This window comes from Neoarius graeffei, chromosome 13 (assembly GCF_027579695.1).
Source record: "Neoarius graeffei isolate fNeoGra1 chromosome 13, fNeoGra1.pri, whole genome shotgun sequence".
Lineage (NCBI taxonomy): Eukaryota > Metazoa > Chordata > Actinopteri > Siluriformes > Ariidae > Neoarius > Neoarius graeffei.
Window position 1 is genome coordinate 42,945,501 of NC_083581.1, and position 20,505 is coordinate 42,966,005.

The 20,505-nt window shown below is 43.4% G+C and overlaps 1 protein-coding gene across 1 annotated transcript in view; it reads left to right on the top strand.

Moving 5' to 3' along the window:
* The window catches only part of LOC132896734 (collagen alpha-1(XXIV) chain), a 286,940-nt gene that overhangs the window by 205,050 nt on the left and 61,385 nt on the right, over positions 1-20,505 (top strand). The window contains exons 25-28 of the mRNA XM_060937767.1: positions 6,385-6,438; positions 9,354-9,407; positions 9,591-9,644; positions 9,804-9,857. Of these exons, the coding sequence (XP_060793750.1) occupies positions 6,385-6,438; positions 9,354-9,407; positions 9,591-9,644; positions 9,804-9,857 (216 nt within the window). The remainder of the gene's footprint in view (positions 1-6,384; positions 6,439-9,353; positions 9,408-9,590; positions 9,645-9,803; positions 9,858-20,505) is intronic.

Consider the following 20,505-nt stretch of genomic DNA (forward strand, 5'->3'; position numbering starts at 1 on the left):
TTATGAATTATTACAGTATGTCGGTGTAGAAGAGTAAGGCAAACAATGTTAAACCCTGGGATGAGTAAAGGACAGTCTTAATGATTACAGCAGCAGAAGCAGCACTTTAATGACCTGGGGTGGGTTTCCCAAAAGCCTCTTAACGCTAAGAGCGTCTTTAATTACCGCTTAAGCTCCATTGTCAAGCTAACATGGTGTTCACGAAAAACGTCGTAGCCAAAGTAGTACTTTAGTTTGCTCTTAACTTCTCATGGCTCTGGATCATTCTTTCACAGCAAAGATCGTCTCCTCACAGCTGAATACACAGAACGCACATGCGTCTCTGAGGGACTCTCACAAGGCTGGTGTTGAATCTGCTGCCAGTGTTAAACTATTTTTCTTGTATATTGCAAGTCCATTGAGTTAATTATTAAAAAACTATACACAAAATGTGATGAATATATGGATATCATAATGTCACATTGATATTGCAACATTTTAATCAAATTTAACTCCATTAGGCGAATGATCATCTAATTTATATATATAGTTAGGTTTTGATCTGGGCAGCACAGTGGTGTAGTGGTTAGCGCTGTCGCCTCACAGCAAGAAGGTCCTGGGTTTGAACCCAGCGGCTGGCGAGGGCCTTTCTGTGTGGAGTTTGCATGTTCTCCTCGTGTCCGCGTGGGTTTCCCCTGGGTGCTCTGGTTTCCCCCACAGTCCAAAGACATGCAGGTTAGGTTAATTGGTGACTCTAAATTGACCATAGGTGTGAATGGTTGTTTGTCTCTGTGTGTCAGCCCTGCGGTAACCTGGCAACTTGTCCAGGGTGTACCTCACCCTGGGTACATAGTTAGCTGGGATAGGCTCCAGTTTGCCTGTGACCCTGTAGAACAGGATAAGTGGCTACAGATAATGGATGGAGATATATATATATGTGTGTGTGTGTATATATATATATATATATATATATATATTTCACTATTACCCCAATCATGCAGTCATATATACTGTATATATATATATATATATATATATATATATATATATACAGTATATATGACTGCATGATTGGGGTAATAGTGAAATGAGCGGGGACAGGGAAAACATTTACTGAATTATTTAGCTTATTATTTGCTCAGTCTTTCATGTGAATGTTTGTTAATTTAATTAAAAAACATGCTTGGAATAAAAAATTGTCCAAAAATGTTAAATAATTTCAGTTATTAATTACCACATTATATATGTAATGTTTAACGATGATAAAATATATTAACATATTTTAAGCACTTCATATTTCATTGGTTTTTGGTTAAAAACGAACGCCATGTGACCTCATCGACTGGATTTAGCAATTACTAATGCCTTTAGCAACTACAGTATGAATGCCTTTAGCAACTACTAATGCCTATATTGGAGACACACACTGCAAAGACGCTCTTTGCAAAGTTGCTGTTCAGACTCCTTCTTACATTTTTTGCCAGGTACCAAACTGGGACAGCTATAAAATACTGACTGGTCCAGTGCAATCATAAGAAAACCATCCTGATAATCTCTGACTTGAAAAACTTTTCTACCAGACTGTACAAAACCACAGCTTGCACTACTGTTTGTAGCTTCATCATTTTATCATGTAATGTAATGTTTAAGATTTGTGTTGTATTTTACTGATGGTGCCCATCGCTTGACGTAACTCAACCTTGGTTTGGACAATAACAGAAACATTAGTCTGTCATCAAATGTACTAGCTAGTTCCAAAGCCAGACCACAAACACTTTCACAGGCTGCAGTAATTAATTCCAGAGCAACTGTCAATCCATTGGTGCTTGGGATAAGGTAAATTTACCCCATATATCAGGCCTGTGCTCAATTTAAAATAAATAAATAAAATTTAATAAAAAATAAAAACCTGTGTTATGGTAGAGTTTATTGTTTTGTTAATTTGCACTAGCAGTGGCAGTGCAAATTGTTACTCTCACTCAGGATCTTTCTATCTCATCTCATCTCATTATCTCTAGCCGCTTTATCCTTCTACAGGGTCGCAGGCAAGCTGGAGCCTATCCCAGCTGACTACGGGCGAAAGGCGGGGTACACCCTGGACAAGTCGCCAGGTCATCACAGGGCTGACACATAGACACAGACAACCATTCACACTCACATTCACACCTACGGTCAATTTAGAGTCACCAGTTAACCTAACCTGCATGTCTTTGGACTGTGGGGGAAACCGGAGCACCCGGAGGAAACCCACGCGGACACGGGGAGAACATGCAAACTCCACACAGAAAGGCCCTCGCCGGCCCCGGGGCTCGAACCCAGGACCTTCTTGCTGTGAGGCGACAGCGCTAACCACTACACCACCGTGCCGCCGGATCTTTCTATTATTATTATTATTATTATTATTATCACCAAATTTCATATAAAGAATACCTCTGGGCTGAATTATGTTGCTGTGACTTTTGGTGCTGATCCAGATCACTGATCCAGAATGATCCATGAAAAACTGGATTTTTTTTTTCAATCACTTATAACTCTGTCAATTTTCATGACTTTTTCAATCAGGCTTTTATTTCATTTTATTTTGTTCAGGGTGGCAGGATGCAACTTTTCCTCACTAAGCGTCATTCTCTATCTCTTATTGTTCCAGAACGATAGGGTATGGCGACCAGACATCCTGGTTTGTAACAGCTAGCACAAATTACTGTGACTTAAGTCAGTCTCTAGCTAGTTGTTATTATTATTATTATTATTATTATTATCCTAATGCTTTTAGGACGCTATTTCTCCCTCAGTTTTCAACCAATCATTGCCAAATTTCACATGCAGAATACCTCTGGACTGAATTAAGTTGCTATGACTTTTGGTGCTGATCTGGATCACCGATTTTTTTCAATCTCCCACACCGATGTTGCTGAACTTAATCTATCGGCCTCCCAAATCATCACCATCTCTTTTTCTGTCTGAACTGAATGAACTGCTAACTGTAGCCTCATCTGTCTGTACTGCTGTCATTCTTCTGGGTGACTTTAATCTTCATGTTGACATTAATTGTTCCCTTACTGATGAGCTTTTGACTGTCTTTGAATGTTTTGGTTTAACTCAGCATGTTGACTTTCCCACACATAATCATGGTCATATACTTGACTTGCTTTGCTCTACTGGTATAAAAATTGTATCTGTATCGGGTTCTGATGCAGGTTTTACTGACCACAAGTTGATTGAGTGTTGTCTCAGTGTGCCTTCTTCTAAACTTCCTCTGCATTCTACTGTCTCTTTCCGTAATCTTTCTTCTATTGATGTGCAGTCTTTCTCTGCCTCTCTCCTCTCTTCTTTTTGTAAATTTGCTGAGGTTTCCTCTCCTGATGATACATTTTCTATTTACAATAATACTATATCTAACACACAATACTTTCACTCCCTTTAAAACTAGACAGGTCTCCGCAAATCACGCCTCTCCTTGGTTCACCTCTGAGCTTAGGGCCATGAAGGCCAAGGGAAGGCGGCTAGAGCGCCTTTATAAGAAAACTGGCCTTACTATTCATCTTTCACTCTTCTCTGAACACATCGCAAAGTATAAGGATGCTCTTAATGCTGCCCGATCCTCCTACTATGCTATCATCATTAAGAGTGGCAATTATAGACCCAAAACTCTGTTTTATACAATAAATAAACTTCTTCAGCCTCCTTCCTCAATCACTGCCAGTTCCCCTGCTCAGTGTCAGGCTTTTTTGGATTTTTTCAAGGATAAAATTGACAGTATTTACCAACACTTTCAGTCTGAAATTCATTCTTCTGTCTCGCAAGTAGCTCTTTCTCATAAAGCTGACTGCTGTCTCTCTGCTTTCTCTCCTGTTGATTCTTCTAAAGTATCGGAAATTATGACTAAGTCCTCCTCCTCATGTCTGTTGGACCCTGCACCCACTGCACTTCTTAAATCTTGTGTATCTGCTATCTCCCCTTATATTGCTCATATGATTAATCAGTGTTTTGCTTTAGGCACTGTTCCCATCTCCCTCAAAATTGCTTCAGTTACACCAATACGAAAGAAACCTGGTCTAGATTCTTTTTCACTGTCCAATTACAGACCCACATCAGATCTCCCTTTCCTAGCTAAAGTAATGGAGAGAGTTGTAGCCTCTCAGCTTCATACTTCCCATACGAAAAAGAACAGTAAAGAACTTATAAGAGTTTACCACTGTCTTAGTAGTAAATCCTTATAAATATAAGGATAAATCCTTATAAGGATTTATAAATAAATATATATGCCATGTATGATTTACTCCTGAAAGTGGCCCATTTTGCATTTTCCTCATACAAATTTTTTATGAAAATCTAGTATGTATGAAGTGAACATTGTGCATGGTTTTTACAGATAATGTGTATGATGAATTACACCGTCTTTGTATGCTTCATGTAATGTTTGTAGTTTTAAATTATATTTTACAGTTTAAAATGTATATGCCTTTTATATGTAAATCCACATATGTTTGTGTTGGATTTACATATAAAAGGCATATACATTTTAAACTGTAAAATATAATTTAAAACTACAAACATTACATGAAGCATACAAAGACGGTGTAATTCATCATACACATTATCTGTAAAAACCATGCACAATGTTCACTTCATACATACTAGATTTTCATAAAAAATTTGTATGAGGAAAATGCAAAATGGGCCACTTTCAGGAGTAAATCATACATGGCATATATATTTATTTATAAATCTTTATAAGGATTTATCCTTATATTTATAAGGGTTTACTACTAAGACAGTGATAAATTCTTATAAGTTCTTTACTGTTCTTTTTCGTATGGGTTTCCTTGCTCGTAATGATCTCTATGAACCCTTTCAGTCAGGCTTCCGCAATCTGCACAGCACTGAATCTGCTCTCTTAAGAGTTGTTAATGACCTCCTGCTCTCAACTGATGCTGGTCATCTCAATGTCCTTGTTCTCTTGGACCTCACAGCTGCCTTTGACACTGTACATCAAGAGATACTCATTTCCAGACTATCTTGTTCTGGTATTACTGGCTTAGCTTTAGCCTGGTTTCAGTCATATCTAGCAAACAGGCAACAGTTTATCTCTATTGGTGTTCATAAATCATCCACTGCTACTGTTGCTCAAGGTGTGCCTCAGGGTTCTGTCCTTGGTCCCCTTCTTTTTATATTATATGTTTCACCTATAGGCCAGATTATTCATAACCATGGCCTTAACTTTCATTGTTATGCTGATGACATTCAAATCTACATCACTATCACCCCTTCCATAGCCTCTGTTCAGCTGCTAAGGACTTGCATCACTGACCTTAAGCAATGGCTGCATAAGAACTGCCTTAAACTTAATGCTAGCAAAACGGAGGTTCTATTAGTAGGTACCAAAAGACAGGTTCTGAACTTCTCCAGTTTTACTATTGATGTTGATGGTGTGTCTATTCATCCTTCCCAAGTTATAAAAAACCTTGGAGTTCTCTTTGACTCCACCCTTACGTTTGAACCCCATCTTAAACTAATTACTAAGAATGCTTTCTTTCACCTCCGCAATATTGCACGTCTCCGCCCTTTTCTCTTGGAAACTGATGCTAAAATGTTGGTCAATGCGTTTATTTTTTCTCGTCTTGACTACTGCAATTCTCTCTTTTATGGCCTCCATGCCACATTGCTCAATCGCCTGCAGTACATCCAAAACTCAGCAGCAAGAGTCCTCACACTCACCAAGCGCACTGCTCACATCACTCCTGTTTTACAGCAACTGCATTGGTTGCCAATTATTTCTCGGATCAAATACAAAATCTTGCTTTTAACTTATAAAGCTCTTCATGGTTTCGCCCCTTTCTATCTCTGTGAGCTAATTCATTTGTCCTGTCCCTCCTGCTCCCTCAGATCTTCTGTCTGTGGACTTCTGACTGTTCCACATTTTAAACTGGCATCTATGGGTGGCAGATCATTCAGTGTTGCTGCTCCTAAACTTTGGAACTCGTTACCACAATCGCTTTGTGACTGTTCCACTCTCTCTTCCTTCAAAGCTAACTTGAAAACTTTTCTCTTTACCTCACACTACTCTTCCTAGTGTGGCTTTTTTTTTTTTTTGGTAACTCCTGTGTAAAGCATCCTTGGGTTTGTGAAAGACGCTATATAAATTGAACTCTATTATTATTATTATTATTATTATTAATCATCATAATGAGATGAGAATCATTTCTTTTTATTTTGTTCAGCAAAATGACCTTCACCTTGACCTTCAGTTGACAAAGGTCAACTAGTGCAAATTACTGTGACTTTTGTCACAGTCTCCATCTAGTGTTGTTTTGTTTTTTCTTTGATGGTCTTGCATATATGCTGGTGTCTTTCCCAATTTGTATTTAACTTCTCTTTTTGCGTCCTTCATCTGGGTGTTTACAGGGAGAAGAAGGACTTCCAGGAATTCCAGGAGTGGCTGGCCCACCCGGGGAAAAAGTAAAGTGGCTTTCTTCTTTTCATTATTTCACATGCTAAGGGCTTGATGAATAGAGATGAGCCATCAGGAAGTCTTGTGACTGTGAATCTTATGGGATTTAGATGATGCTTGTGCCTGGAGGAACTTCAGTCAACAACACAAACTGTACTTAAAAGTGAATCAGCCAATCCTCAAACAGTTTCAGATCAGAGTCAGATGACAGTCTTCACTGAAACAGATTGTTAATTCTGGGTAGTAGCCCTAAAATATGACCTGTATCCTCACGCTTCCATTGTCCTTGGTTGAGTTCTGAGATTCTCTGAGCCTTTGCTTTCCTCCTGCTGTCCAATATCATGCTGGTAGATTCACAGCAAGAAGGTTCTGGGTTCGAGCCCAGTGGCTGGCGAGGGCCTTTCTGTGTGGAGTTTGCATGTTCTCCCCGTGTCTGCGTGGGTTTCCTCCAGGTGCTCCGGTTTCCCCCACAGTCCAAAGACATACAGTTAGGTTAACTGGCTACTCTAAATTGCCCATAGGTGTAAGTGTGTGTGTGTGTGTGTGTGTGTGTGTGTGTGTGTGTGTGTGTGCACAGAAAGGAACTGGCCACCCTCCTGCTGCAATTCTGGCCAAGTCAACCAAACATGGTTCGCCTCAAGCCCGGATCGGGTTCGGCAGTGACTATGATGATGAGACTCACTGATAACTGGAAATTGTCCCTAGGTGTGAATGAGTTTGCAAATGTGTGGACTGGCATTCCAACCAGGGTGGCATTCTATCCACTGCTTTGTGCCTAGTGTTTGTAGTGCATTGTTAAGAAATGGGTCATCCAAATGACATCCTTGTATATCAACTGATGTTAGAAAATTGATCAGAAGCCACATAATCATAGTTTGCCCAATTAACAGACTGCCTGAGGGTTAGAAAAGGAATTTTTATAGATAACCGAAATCTTAAAAGTAGACGGCCTTTTGATTTCATAAAACCGGTGAAATTTAGTTCCATCTGAAATTTGGTCATTGTGATATATATGCTTATTTCTGCAATATCTTACAAAATATCAGGCCATTCTGTGGCTGGGAAGTTATTTAATTTGAGGGGATTCCCTAGCAAATAATGTGCATGAAATCGCTTGGGAAGTCCGGTGTGCACATGTGCAAGTTTACCTTTCTGCGTCTTCTTCTTCTTCTCTTGGGTTTTATGCAGTGGCGTGCACAGACATTTTGGGGGGCAAGTGCTCTGGGGGGAAAAAAGGGCACTTTTTTGCGCATGTGGAACACCTTATTATAAAAGTCTGAGATTTAACCCTCCTTTTGTGTTCGGGTCGCCACTGACCCGTTTTAGTTTTTAAAGGTGTAAAACAACCACTTAATGTTAATTTATTACATCAAGGCTTTTTGACTTTGCCAGGAATCTCTAGTTGAACAAAATAGAAAAATACATTTTTGTTTTCCTAAATCTGAAAATGGTCTAGCAAATAATATAATACTTATGTGCAGTTGTTTCTGTATGCGACGGGCTACTTCATGACAAAATAATTACAGCTTGGGCTTAGAGGGCAAACAATACATTTTCACTCGATTCATGTGTCACCTGGCTGGTGGGGCAGGGGAAGAGCTGACTGACTGCCCGATGTGTTGTCTGCGCTACGACAAGGCCGTGGCTTCCAGGACGCTATGCTGCTGCAACCTCACATTGAATGCACTGCACGCTTGTTCACGTGACAGAGAAAGAGAGACAGAGGTCCGGTGTGTGTGCGGAGGGGGCACACATCGGGACATTATTTTCACACGCTTTTAATGCCGCGGCTTTTCTAAAAGATCATGTCGACATTGGCCTCAGTAAACTGTAAAAAAAAAAAATTCAAAAGGGCACTTTTTTGGACAGAGGGCAGAGGGGCAGGTGCTTGAGCACCACCTCGTGTCTATCTGTGCACGGCACTGGTTTTATGGCAGCTGGCATCCAGTGTTGCATTACTGTCATCTACAGGTTTACCTTGACCGTGCACTGACAATTACATCATTCTGTCGCTAAACGAACAGCTGATCACACCGAGGTGCTCGCTGACCGCCGATATTTATTAGTTTGGTCCTGCGTTTCCTTTCCTTCGCAACATAACGTCTTTTCTTCTCGCTTTTCATTACTGTAGTCAGTCTTTCATGTTTCATTCGCGTCCTCTATTTTTCTCTCCTGTTTCAAATTTGTATCCCACAATGCCTTGTGCGAACGGGGAAAGCCCACCATGTGATGCATGATGTAGTATCTTGGATTGCGTCACGGTGAAGCAAGAAAATAGCAGAGTATTTAGGACCACGTGGCCCTAAATTCATTAATTGTTCTATTAAACTAATAAAATTGGAAGTCTGTGATTCAAATTCAGTAGCTTTTGGTCCACGAAACAAAAATAATTTGGGTGTGAGGGAAAATTCTTTTTATGGCCTACACTTGAAAAATCTGAAAGTCAGTCTACTTTTCAACTCAACTTGTTTGGAGAAATTCATCCCACCATAATTCATCTCAGAATCCGCCCATTATGTGTAACCGCTTATCCTGTGTAGGGTTGCGGGCAAGCTGGAGCCTATCCCAGCTGACTATGGGCAAGAGGTGGGGTACACCCTGGACAAATCACCAGGTCATCGCAGGGCTGACACATAGAGACAAACAACCATTCACACTCACATTCACACCTACGGTCAATTTAGAGCCACCAATTAACCTAACCTGCATGTCTTTGGGGGAAACTGGAGCACCCGGAAGAAACCCACGCAGACACGGTAAGAACATGCAAACTCCACACAGAAAGGCCCCTGTCGGCCACTGGGCTCGAACCCAAAACCTTCTTGCTGTGAGGCGACAGTGCTAACCACAATGCCACCGTGCCATCCCTCAGAGTGAATTAAAAGTGCATATCGGTTCATAATTTTGCTTTTTTTTTCCACAGGGAGATCGTGGTCCAGCAGGGCCTTTGGGCCCCCCAGGAGAAAAGGGTTCAATGGTAAGAACACTAATAATTGCTTTAACAAACCAAAATTGATGTTTAGACTGATTATGGGGTTTGTCCATGAAATGATACTATGTATATTGGATATTGTGGCATATAATTTAACTTCATATCCGCTTTGCCTTCTTAGAACTATACTGAGTTATTGGTGACTTATGTTATTTCCCTGTGCTTAAGGGCTATCCAGGCTTGCCAGGAAGTCCTGGAGATGTTGGTCCACAAGGCCCACCTGTAAGTTCTGCTAACATATTCACAAATATTATATAATTGCGAGGGACATAGTCAATTGTGAGGCAATTAATCAGTTAGGTCAGTGCAGATTTCAGGCAAACTTGATGGTGTGATTTGAGGTAAAATCATCATTCTCTTTTTCTGCATCCCTCTGCTTAGGGTCTGACAGGTCCGAGGGGTGCTCAGGGTGTTCCTGGGACAAAAGGAAGGAGGGTAAGCTACTAATTCAGATTTCTTTTTTTAGCGCCCTTGAGTTTCATTCTCTATTATTGCCTGTAGGGATGAAACTGGCTGCGATATCAGAGTAACATTTTTCTAGGTGTTTTGAGGAATTAAGCTGGTTCTGGGAACCTTAGAGGAACTCTTTTTGCAGGTAATTCAGGGATCTGCAAATCATGCTCACTGTAAAGGACTCGTGATTTTTGCAGAACCCATGTGGTGGCTGTTTTACTGTCTTTCATCTTGCACAAGGTTTTGCATAATTTGCTACTGAGGTTCTTCCATCTTGGTGTCCTCCATCTGTTTCTTGTGGATTGTGGAAATAAAGGATCATAATGAGTTCAAACCATCAACTTTTTACATCATAAATCCCTCAGTGAAAATGATGTCAGGATCAATAAGCCAGAACTGTTGAGTGGCTAATGCTCTTATAAACAATTTGGTGTGTGTGTGTGCATATGTTTGTGTGCTTTGGGCTTGAATTTTTTGGATGCAGTTTAAAGTGACCCCTCAGGTCAAGTGCCGATTGACATTATATTCTGGATGGAGTCGTATATCAAATCTGTTTTTCTGTGGCTTCAATGGAAAGTAAAGTTTGGGATACCAGTCTTCTACACGAGTGAGTAAAGTATGCCGCAACATGTGGGAGCCAGCCGAGGATGCCATGCTACTGCCGGCAGCATTTGGGTCTGTCTGTCTCGCTTCCCCAGTTTATAACGCCATTAGTTATCTTATATCAGATTGTACAGGAAGCTTTTCGTGTGTGTGTGTGTGTGTGTGTGTGTGTGTGTGTGTGTGTGTGTGTGTGTGTGTGTATTTTCCCATATGCTATTATATACTTACAACATACACATGGTAGCACTTACCACATAGACACAGATGTTTGGATTGTTTCATTGTTTCACCATGATGTTGCAGCATGACTTCTTTTCCTGTTTATTTCCAATTCTTAGACTAGAGTCTAACGCAAATTAATTAAATTCAAGTGTGGGCCATCTTGTTGTTGTTGTTGTTGTTGTTGGTTTTTTTTTTTGGGGGGGGGGATCTGTTTTCCCAGTAGATTTTTGTAGTAGTTATGAACTGTGGTGGCTCCTTGCAATTTTACGTAGATTTGCTACTGTTAGAACCTGCGTCTGTCCTAGTTCAGATGCGTCGACATAAGAGCGCTCTGGAGCAGGGCCAAAACAAACCACACGAATGAAATCAATCTGGTTTATTCATGCACTGCTCAGTGATACATAGAAAAAGCAGGGTTTATATACATCAGAAGCTTGCGTGACAAGACAAGGTGAAACTCGCCAGATAAGGAGTCGTTTTTGTTATACATGAAAGAGCAGACCATACACCCCCTAGAACAAGAGGAACCAGGAAGGTGGTTTCAGCGAAACTAGAAGGTACAGAGAAAACAAAAGAGTCTGTTCTCGCGATTATGCACGTTTACCAGGGTGTGAAAGGGTCATAAAGCTCAGGACAGCTATGCACGAGAACACACACAATCTTACAATCCCCTCTTTTATACTTTGTTTACAGAGTATAACTACAGTTTAGACTCTAACGTATTGACAGACATAACATGATTCATTAGTATGTTGTTTAGCAGTCCAATTGGCAAATTGCCAAAAAACGTTGTCCTCGTGGCTGGCTTGAGCGGGATTCCCTGCTCCAAGCGCTAAGACCAATACCAGAAGGAAAGTCATACTGGTCACTGACTTTGTTCTTTCTGTGTCCACAGGATGTAGATAGTTGAAGGTATCCCAGGCTCACGTGTCTTTCAGATTCTTTAGCCCAGAAGTCTGCGGGACGCACCGACCATCCCCTCTTTGTAGATCAGCCGAAACCGGATCACTCCGGATGCTGGAAAGGGGATCCCTGAAAAGGCCGTCAGCTATTGTCACAGCAACTTTCTGAAACACAAAAACCTGTTAAGCATCAACAATATAGATTTCTATTACATTGGAGCCTTCTTTATTCGACTGGCATGAATCCACTGTGGAAAAAGGTCAGTTAGTACAGCCGTTCGAGTTACAGCGAGCACATCCGTGGGTTCACTGTAGGGTGGTTCCTCCAAAGGAGTGCCTAATTTAGCGAATTTCTTTACCAACACTTTATCCCCTACCTCAAAGGGGTGAGTGGGTGCCTCAGGAATGGGAGGCTTTTTGGAATTTAGTCTCGTCCAGTACTCATCCAACACCCGCATGAGACCCACGGCGTACTCACTGAGATGTACATCAAGATCACTCGTTCCTATAGCCTGCATACCTCTGCGCCAGGGTGTAGGAAAAGGCCGGCCCATCACGAGCTCATACGGAGACAGGTTGTCGAGGGCCACTTGAGCGGTCATTCGCATGTCAGCGAGAACTAAAGGCAAAACTTGTACCCAATTTTTAGTACCAGCTTCTTGCATGGCTTTACGCAGCTTACCCTTGATTGTTCTGTTTGCGCGCTCCACAATGCCGGAGGATTGTGGATGGTACGGGATGTGGAAACGCCAATGGATCTTTAGGTCTTTACACAGTTCTTGTGTCACCTTAGAGGTGAACGGCGTACCTTTGTCAGAGTCTATCCCTACCGGGAGACCATAACGCGGAATGATTTCTTGCGTCAATTTGTTTACCGCCGTGCGAGCGTCTTCTTTCCCACAGGGGAAAGCCTCCACCCATCGTGAAAATTTGTCGACCATGACCAAAAGATACTTAAAGGGGCCCTGCTTTGGCATGTGAGTAAAGTCAATCTGCCATTCTTGGAACGGCGTGTCTGGTAAAGGAATGTGCTGATGTACCGCGCCTGGTTTAGATGGATTATTCTGTGCGCACGTTAAACACCTGTCCAGAATGTGATGTACATCAGTGTGTATTTTGTCAATACAAAATGTTTTGGATAGATCCTCCACTACCCCTCTTCGGCCGCGGTGAGTGGGACCATGAAACTCGCGGACGAGAAATGGAGTACAATGTCTAGGCAAACAAAGGCGGCCCTGAGCATCGATCCGAACGCCGTCAGACGGCTGCGCGCCGCATGAGTCCCAGAAATGGTTGTCTGAGGCCGAAGCGGAGGCCTGGAGGGAGATCAAGTCAATGTCCGGAAGAACGGCACTAATCATACGGCTGGATGAGACCAGGGAGAGAGTAAGCGAAGGCGGAAAAACACCGGAGGCAGCCGCGGCTTTGGCAATGCGATCGGCGAGAGAGTTTCCCCTGATCTCAAAAGAGTCCCCAATACAATGAGCACGAGTCTTAACAATGGCTAAAGAGCGCGGGAGAAGACACGCTGTAATAAGATCAGTAACAAGCGAAGAATGAGAAATGGGCTTACCGTCTGCAGTGGTGAACCCACGCGAAGCCCAAATCCGACCAAAGTCGTGAGCAACGCCGAAAGCGTAACGTGAGTCAGTGTAGATAGTGACGTCTGTGTCCTGAGCAATAACACATGCACGGGTTAGAGCGTATAGTTCGGCAGCCTGAGCCGAGGAGAAAGGAAGAGAAAAAGCTTCAACAGTTTCATCAGGAAGGCGGCACACAGAATAACCACACACAAAAACGCCGTCAGAGGGGCGTGAACACGAGCCATCCACGAACAGTGAATCACCTGAAAGTAACGGGGTGGAACGTAAGTCGGGGCGGATACTTGTCTCGAAAAGAATGCTAGAAATGCAGTCGTGTGTTTCAGAAGGAAGAAAATCATCCTGTGAATTGAGGAGGCGCTGAAGAGCGTGTGCGAGAGAATCAAAGGAGGAGGAGGGCTTAACAGTAAGGTTTTCGGTGGCCAAAAGAATAGACTCGTATCCAGAGCGACGCTGCGCAGATAAATGCTGGGTACTGAGGTTCTTTAAAACGTGCACTACATCATGTGAGGTGTGGAGAACGAGCGGGTGAGATAAGACCAGCCGTTCAGCGTCCGTGACCATGACAGCACATGCAGCCACCGCCCTGAGGCAAGCAGGGAGACCCTGAGCCACAGAATCGAGAGTTTTAGAGAGGAACGCACAAGGCCGCATACCCCCCCCGTGCTCCTGCGCCAAAACCCCAGACGCAGTTCCCTGCTGGTTGCACACATATAAATGAAACGGCAAACGGTAATTCGGAAGTCCGAGAGCAGGAGCCGAGCATAAAGCCTGCTTCAGGGCCCTGAAGGCCGACAACATCTCGTCAGACCATACCAAGGGCTGAGTCAAAGGGTCCGAGTGCAGAATTGCAGAGCGCAGACACTTGTCATAGGTGGAACAGTCAGGAATCCACTGGCGGCAGTAATTGATAAGTCCCAGAAAAGCCATGAGGGCGTGTTTGGTGGCAGGCACCTGAGTGTCTAGGATGACCTGCACACGCTCGGGGCTGAGCCTGCGGGAGCCCTGGGAGAGATCGTGACCCAGATATCGAACAGTGGGGAGGCAGAACTGAAGCTTAGTTCGTGAGACCTTGAAACCTTCTTGCGCCAGAAGAGAGAGGAGAGCGAGTGTAGCTGTAGCGCAAATGTCCTTATCCTCCGCCGTTACCAGAAGATCATCCGCATACTGGAGCACGGAGGAGCCCGAGGGGAGGCACAAATCGGCCAAGGCGTCCCTCACTACGGCTGTAAAAACCGCAGGAGAATCAACATACCCTTGAGGTAACCTGGTCCAGGTGTACTGCTTACCCCTATGCGTAAAAGCGAACAGGGGCTGCGTGTCGTGGCCCACAGGGACGCTGAAAAAGGCAGAACAGAGATCAATTACAGAGAAAAAAGCATGTTCACACGGAATCGAGGCCATAAGAGAGGGAACGTCTGGAACTAATGGGGCGACTGGGATAATTAACTCATTAATCTTACGCAAGTCCTGGGTGAAACGCCACGTGCCGTTGGGCTTCTGCACCGGATTCACTGGGGTGTTATAAGGGCTAACACAGGGAACGACCACACCTTGCTCTAGGAGAGAACACAGAACATCATCAATGCCAGACAGTTTAGCTGGGGAAAGGGGGTACTGTTTTACATATACTGGCGAAGAGTGTTTAATGACCGCCTCGTAAGGGGTACAGTTAACAAAGCCCACCTCGTCCTTATGTTCCGCCCAAAGAGAATCTGGAAGGTCAGAAAGAGAGGGTGTGAGGTAGGTAGCGGCACAAGCAGCATTAAGAAGATTATGAGGAAGGGAAAGGGAAGTGAGAGCTTGGGCATCCGATGGAGCGTCGTCAGGTATATCCACACGCATGTGCGAACCACTGAAGGAAATAGAAAGCCCCAAAAGGCTCATGAGGTCCCGTCCTAGCAGATTGAAAGGGCATTCAGGCATGCAAACAAAAGAGTGAGAAAACGTTAGTAGAGGATCAAGGGCACAAGTAACAGAAAGGGGGGGCGTGCAACTGGAATGGAAAGGAACCCCTTCTATTCCCACAGAGCTTACAGACCGTGTAGATAAAGGACCCGCATATTCCCTCCCCACTGAGGACATGGTAGCCCCGGTGTCGAGTAAAAAAGGATATTCAGTCCCTGCCAGGCATAAAACAATAGTGGGAAGATCTTCGTTAAGGGGGGAGCTGAATGAAAGATTTAACATAACAACGGTCGGGGTTTCATCGCTCTGAGGGCAGCCCTATGGGCGGGAAAAATCCCTCTGCCCAGAAGGGCTCGGGGCAGCGTGAATGGCAGGTTTTTCACGTTCCCGTTCATCACGCTGTCTCGCATGGCACTCTCTTATCCAATGTCCCTCTTTTCCACAATAGTGGCACTTTCCATTTCTCCTCCCTCCCCCGCCGCGCGGTCCCGTTCGGCGACCCCTCTCCTGTCGTCCCTCCGCTCGTCCGCCCGGCACGACGGATAAACATGCTTTATTCGTTTTACAGTCTAAAAGACCATCGCTCTCCAGCGTGCGTACCCGCTCCCCGGCCTGACGGAGGACCAGATTATTCCGGTCACTCCAGTGATGTTTTAATACGCTCTGTATTTCGGGGCGACAATTAGACAAAAAGGTGGACAAGAACATTGGGTTCGGGTTTGCCAAATTGAGTTCAAGACCTCCCAAGTGTTGCCAAACTTCCCCAAAGCGCTTCCAGAAAGCCGACGTCAGCTCAGTACGCTCCTGTTTGCAGTTAGTGACCTGTGACAGGTCTCTATTTGCTTGTTTTAAGGCGAGCAGGTATCGCGTCAACTGCTCGCGAAGCTGCTGCAGCGCGTCCGGCGTGTCTTTCCAAAAGAAGGTAGTCACGGTGCGCCGACGCGGGCGACCGTCATCCCCTTCATACTCTTCCTTAATATTTTCAGCTTGATCATTGACGGGGGCGAGAACCTGAACGTTTTCTAACAGGGCTGTCTCATCATATGCGCCTCCTAATTTATTTTGCAGAATAAACCGGTAATCAGCTCCCGTAAGCTGACAATTACGAGATATATTTTAGGAATCGTTTTTGCAGCTGACGGCGATTTACCAGTAATTTTTCCAGCCTTACTATAAGGTGGAGGTTTACTATCTAACGAGGCTGGAGGAGCAGAATGAGATTTGGATTTTCCTAGCGCCGCCTCCTCCGTTTCCTTGGTGACGGGTGCAGCCCGAGGCTTCGGGATGGATTTCAGGACTGAACGGGGAGTATAAGCCTGTTTAAAATTATCCCAAATCTTCTTCATATCATACCATTTGGCATATCCATCCCGCATATACGGGCGATCCCAGCCGGGGTCCCCTAATCCCTCATAAATCATGCGATAGGCCGATGCAAGATAACCAGGATCGAAAGTACCTTGACGAGGATATGAAGGAATTTGAGGGTTGGCCTCGGTCCAACCTGCCAAATTATCGAGCCAAGGAGAAACATAATAAGCGAAACCGCACCTAGTCATCCACTCGGCCGGGGTTTCCCCTGGCGCAGGTTTAGGGAACGAGTTTCCCATCGTACAATGACAACAGACGGATCTGAAGAGGAACAGACGGAAATGTGTCGTAAATTTGTATAGCGCGCTCTTCCTGGACTCGAACCAGGGAAAACAAAATCGAAACTACTGCCAACCAGGTAGTCAATTAAACATGTCTTACCTGATTGAGAGTATCACGTCGGGGTCACCAAATTGTTAGAACCTGCGTCTGTCCTAGTTCAGATGCGTCGACATAAGAGCGCTCTGGAGCAGGGCCAAAACAAACCACACGAATGAAATCAATCTGGTTTATTCATGCACTGCTCAGTGATACATAGAAAAAGCAGGGTTTATATACATCAGAAGCTTGCGTGACAAGACAAGGTGAAACTCGCCAGATAAGGAGTCGTTTTTGTTATACATGAAAGAGCAGACCATACACCCCCTAGAACAAGAGGAACCAGGAAGGTGGTTTCAGCGAAACTAGAAGGTACAGAGAAAACAAAAGAGTCTGTTCTCGCGATTATGCACGTTTACCAGGGTGTGAAAGGGTCATAAAGCTCAGGACAGCTATGCACGAGAACACACACAATCTTACAGCTACTATGACAATACAGTCACATTGACCTTGATGGAAAATTGGTACAATTTCCAGAGAATTCTCTATTAATACCTTCATTAGGCTTGTGCTAGATTGAGGATTGGGAATCCCAGTCCTGGATAACCACAACACAGACTGGTTAAAGTCAAACAAAACCAAAAAATAAACACTGTTTGCTGACCACAGCAAGTGTCCTAATGTGCTCTCCACACGTTTAAATTAAAAATAAAACTTTGTAACAACAATTTATCCATTTTAAAAGTTATGATATTGCTAAAAATAGGCTTACCTGGCCGCAGCCATTTGCACTGAAACCGGATATCCGCCTGTGACATTAACGGCACACTAGTATGCCGTTTACCTTCATTACACAGAGCCATCAAATAAAGGCTTCTAATTCTAAAAAAAAAAAAATCCCCAGGCTCCACTTCTCTCTCTCTCTCTCTCTCTCTCTCTCTCTGTGTTTACTGTTTCAGACAGGTTGAATATAGAGAAAGAACTTCACTGTGCTGTGATGAATATGTGGCAAATAAAGGCTTCTAATTCTAAAAATCTAATCAGAAATCTTCCGTAACCATGTGATTTTTGCTGGCAACAAAATCCGTCAATCAACAGACTTCACTTTCATGAAGTCTGAATCTCACTCAGCTAGATAACGCAAACGCAGTATTGGCATAGATACTACTAAACAATCTCATTGCCATAGCAATGCAATTCTTGCCGTCTAAAAAGATCCCTTTTCTCAGTGAATTAAAAACAAGCAAAAGCATGTCACATAAAATGATCAATGATCAAGTTTATTTTTACACCCAAACGCTTGACACTCAGCATCTTTAGGGTTGTTTACAACAATTTAGAAGATGCACAAGTTCCACTAGCCTCGATAAGTCATGGAGGGTGTAGGTGACATCACAGTTTGTACTCAGAGTGTGATATTTGAACCTCGGAGAAAGTAAGATGTTAGTGCCCAGGAACAAAATCTGTATACAGTATACAGGTACAAATATGAACAAGTGAACACTCGAACATATCTTGTATGGATATTATCTGTCAGTATAAAGGAGTTTATTTTTGGGTTTTGTTTGGCTTTAAGTGTTAATGAAGCATATTTGGTTCTTTTTGGTCACTTAGGGTTCTAATCTTCCTGAAAGTATCCGATATGGAACTGTCTGTAATAGTGAAACACCTTGATAATTGGGATCTGCATAGAACTTGCCAGGGTTCCCCCAATGGGACAAATTGAAGAACCCATTGTGGTTCAAGATGTAATCTATTTTTTTTTCTTTTTTTTCTCTGCACATTTAATGCTCAGTTTGTTTAATTGTGAGATCTTCGTCAGTGTATGGAGCTCAATCTGATTACACTGTGAATAAGGTCAGTTATGTTATGTGTTGTGGTGTGTGCCATGAGAAATTGGTGTATGAGCTCAGTTTTAGGTATGAATAGCCTTTCTGGACTTGATTTTGGGATTTGGTTTTCCAATACTGAATCAGTGAACCCCTTTGACTTCCCTTGATAGTGTAACAAGGCTGCATCTTGATTTGGGTCTCAGCGTGGTTGCTTTTGTTTGACTAATGTGTTCATACCTGCTCAAAAGAACAAAACTGTGATGCAAAGCATAGCTTCGGGCCCTTAAGGCCAATTTAGGCTGACAACCCAGTCCTCGCAGATAGCGTCGCAGACAGTCCCCACCTTCGCAGACACTCTGTGTGCACCTCCCAAAAATTGTGACCACCGCAGAAGCCTCGCAGACAGCGTCGCAGACAAGAGGGCTCTGATTGGTCCACTCTACATCCGCTGTACATGCACTTCCACTTCCCTACTTTCCCGGTTTGGTTTGTTTTCACGACCGCCATTTTTAAAAACACGAGCGAAGATGGAGCAGCATGAAGAGCGGTTGATTGAGGAAGTACGGACATCTATACGACTCCAGTTCTAGTCATTATAAAAAAAAAAAATTCTAGTCATTATAAGTAACCGGAGGATAAACACTCCACTAACCACACCCACCAACTACTCCTAGCGACTTCGCACCCCCTTGCGTTGTGCTGGTGAATAACATCGCACACGCCTATTACTCCCCGCTCAACGATAAATTACAACTGTCTGCGAAAAGCTGTCTGCGAAAGCCTTGTCGCAAGAGCATGCAGAGGCCTTTAGACAGCACTGCATCACATACAGGCATGCTTCTGTATTGGAAATCACAAAATGGGCTCAGGAATATTTCCAGAGAACATTATCTGTGAACACAATTCACCGTGCCATCCGCCGTTGCCAGCTAAAACTCTATAGTTTAAAGAAGAAGCCGTATCTAAACATGATCCAGAAGCGCAGACGTCTTCTCTGGGCCAAGGCTCATTTAAAATGGACTGTGGCAAAGTGGAAAACTGTTCTGTGGTCAGACGAATCAAAATGTGAAGTTCTTTATGGAAATCAGGGACGCCGTGTCATTCGGACTAAAGAGGAGAAGGACGACCCAAGTTGTTATCAGCACTCAGTTCAGAAGCCTGCATCTCTGATGGTATGGGGTTGCATTAGTGCGTGTGGCATGGGCAGCTTACACATCTGGAAAGACACCATCAATGCTGAAAGGTATATCCAGGTTCTAGAGCAACATATGCTCCCATCCAGACGACGTCTCTTTCAGGGAAGACCTTGCATTTTCCAACATGACAATGCCAAACCACATACTGCATCAATTACAGCATCATGGCTGCGTAGAAGAAGGGTCCGGGTACTGAACTGGCCAGCCTGCAGTCCAGATCTTTCACCTTTAGAAAACATTTGGCGCATCATAAAACGGAAGAGACGACAAAAAAGACCTAAGACAGTTGAGCAACTAGAATCCTACATTAGACAAGAATGGGTTAACATTCCTATCCCTAAACTTGAGCAACTTGTCTCCTCAGTCCCCAGACGTTTACAGACTGTTGTAAAGAGAAAAGGGGATGTCTCACAGTGGTAAACATGGCCTTGTCCCAACTTTTTTGAGATGTGTTGTTGTCATGAAATTTAAAATCTCCTAATTTTTCTCTTTAAATGATGCATTTTCTCAGTTTAAACATTTGATATGTCATCTATGTTCTATTCTGAATAAAAGATGGAATTTTGAAACTTCCACATCATTGCATTCCGTTTTTATTTACAATTTGTACTTTGTCCCAACTTTTTTGGAATCGGGCTTGTATAAACAGATAAACGGTATGATGTGATTGATCAATC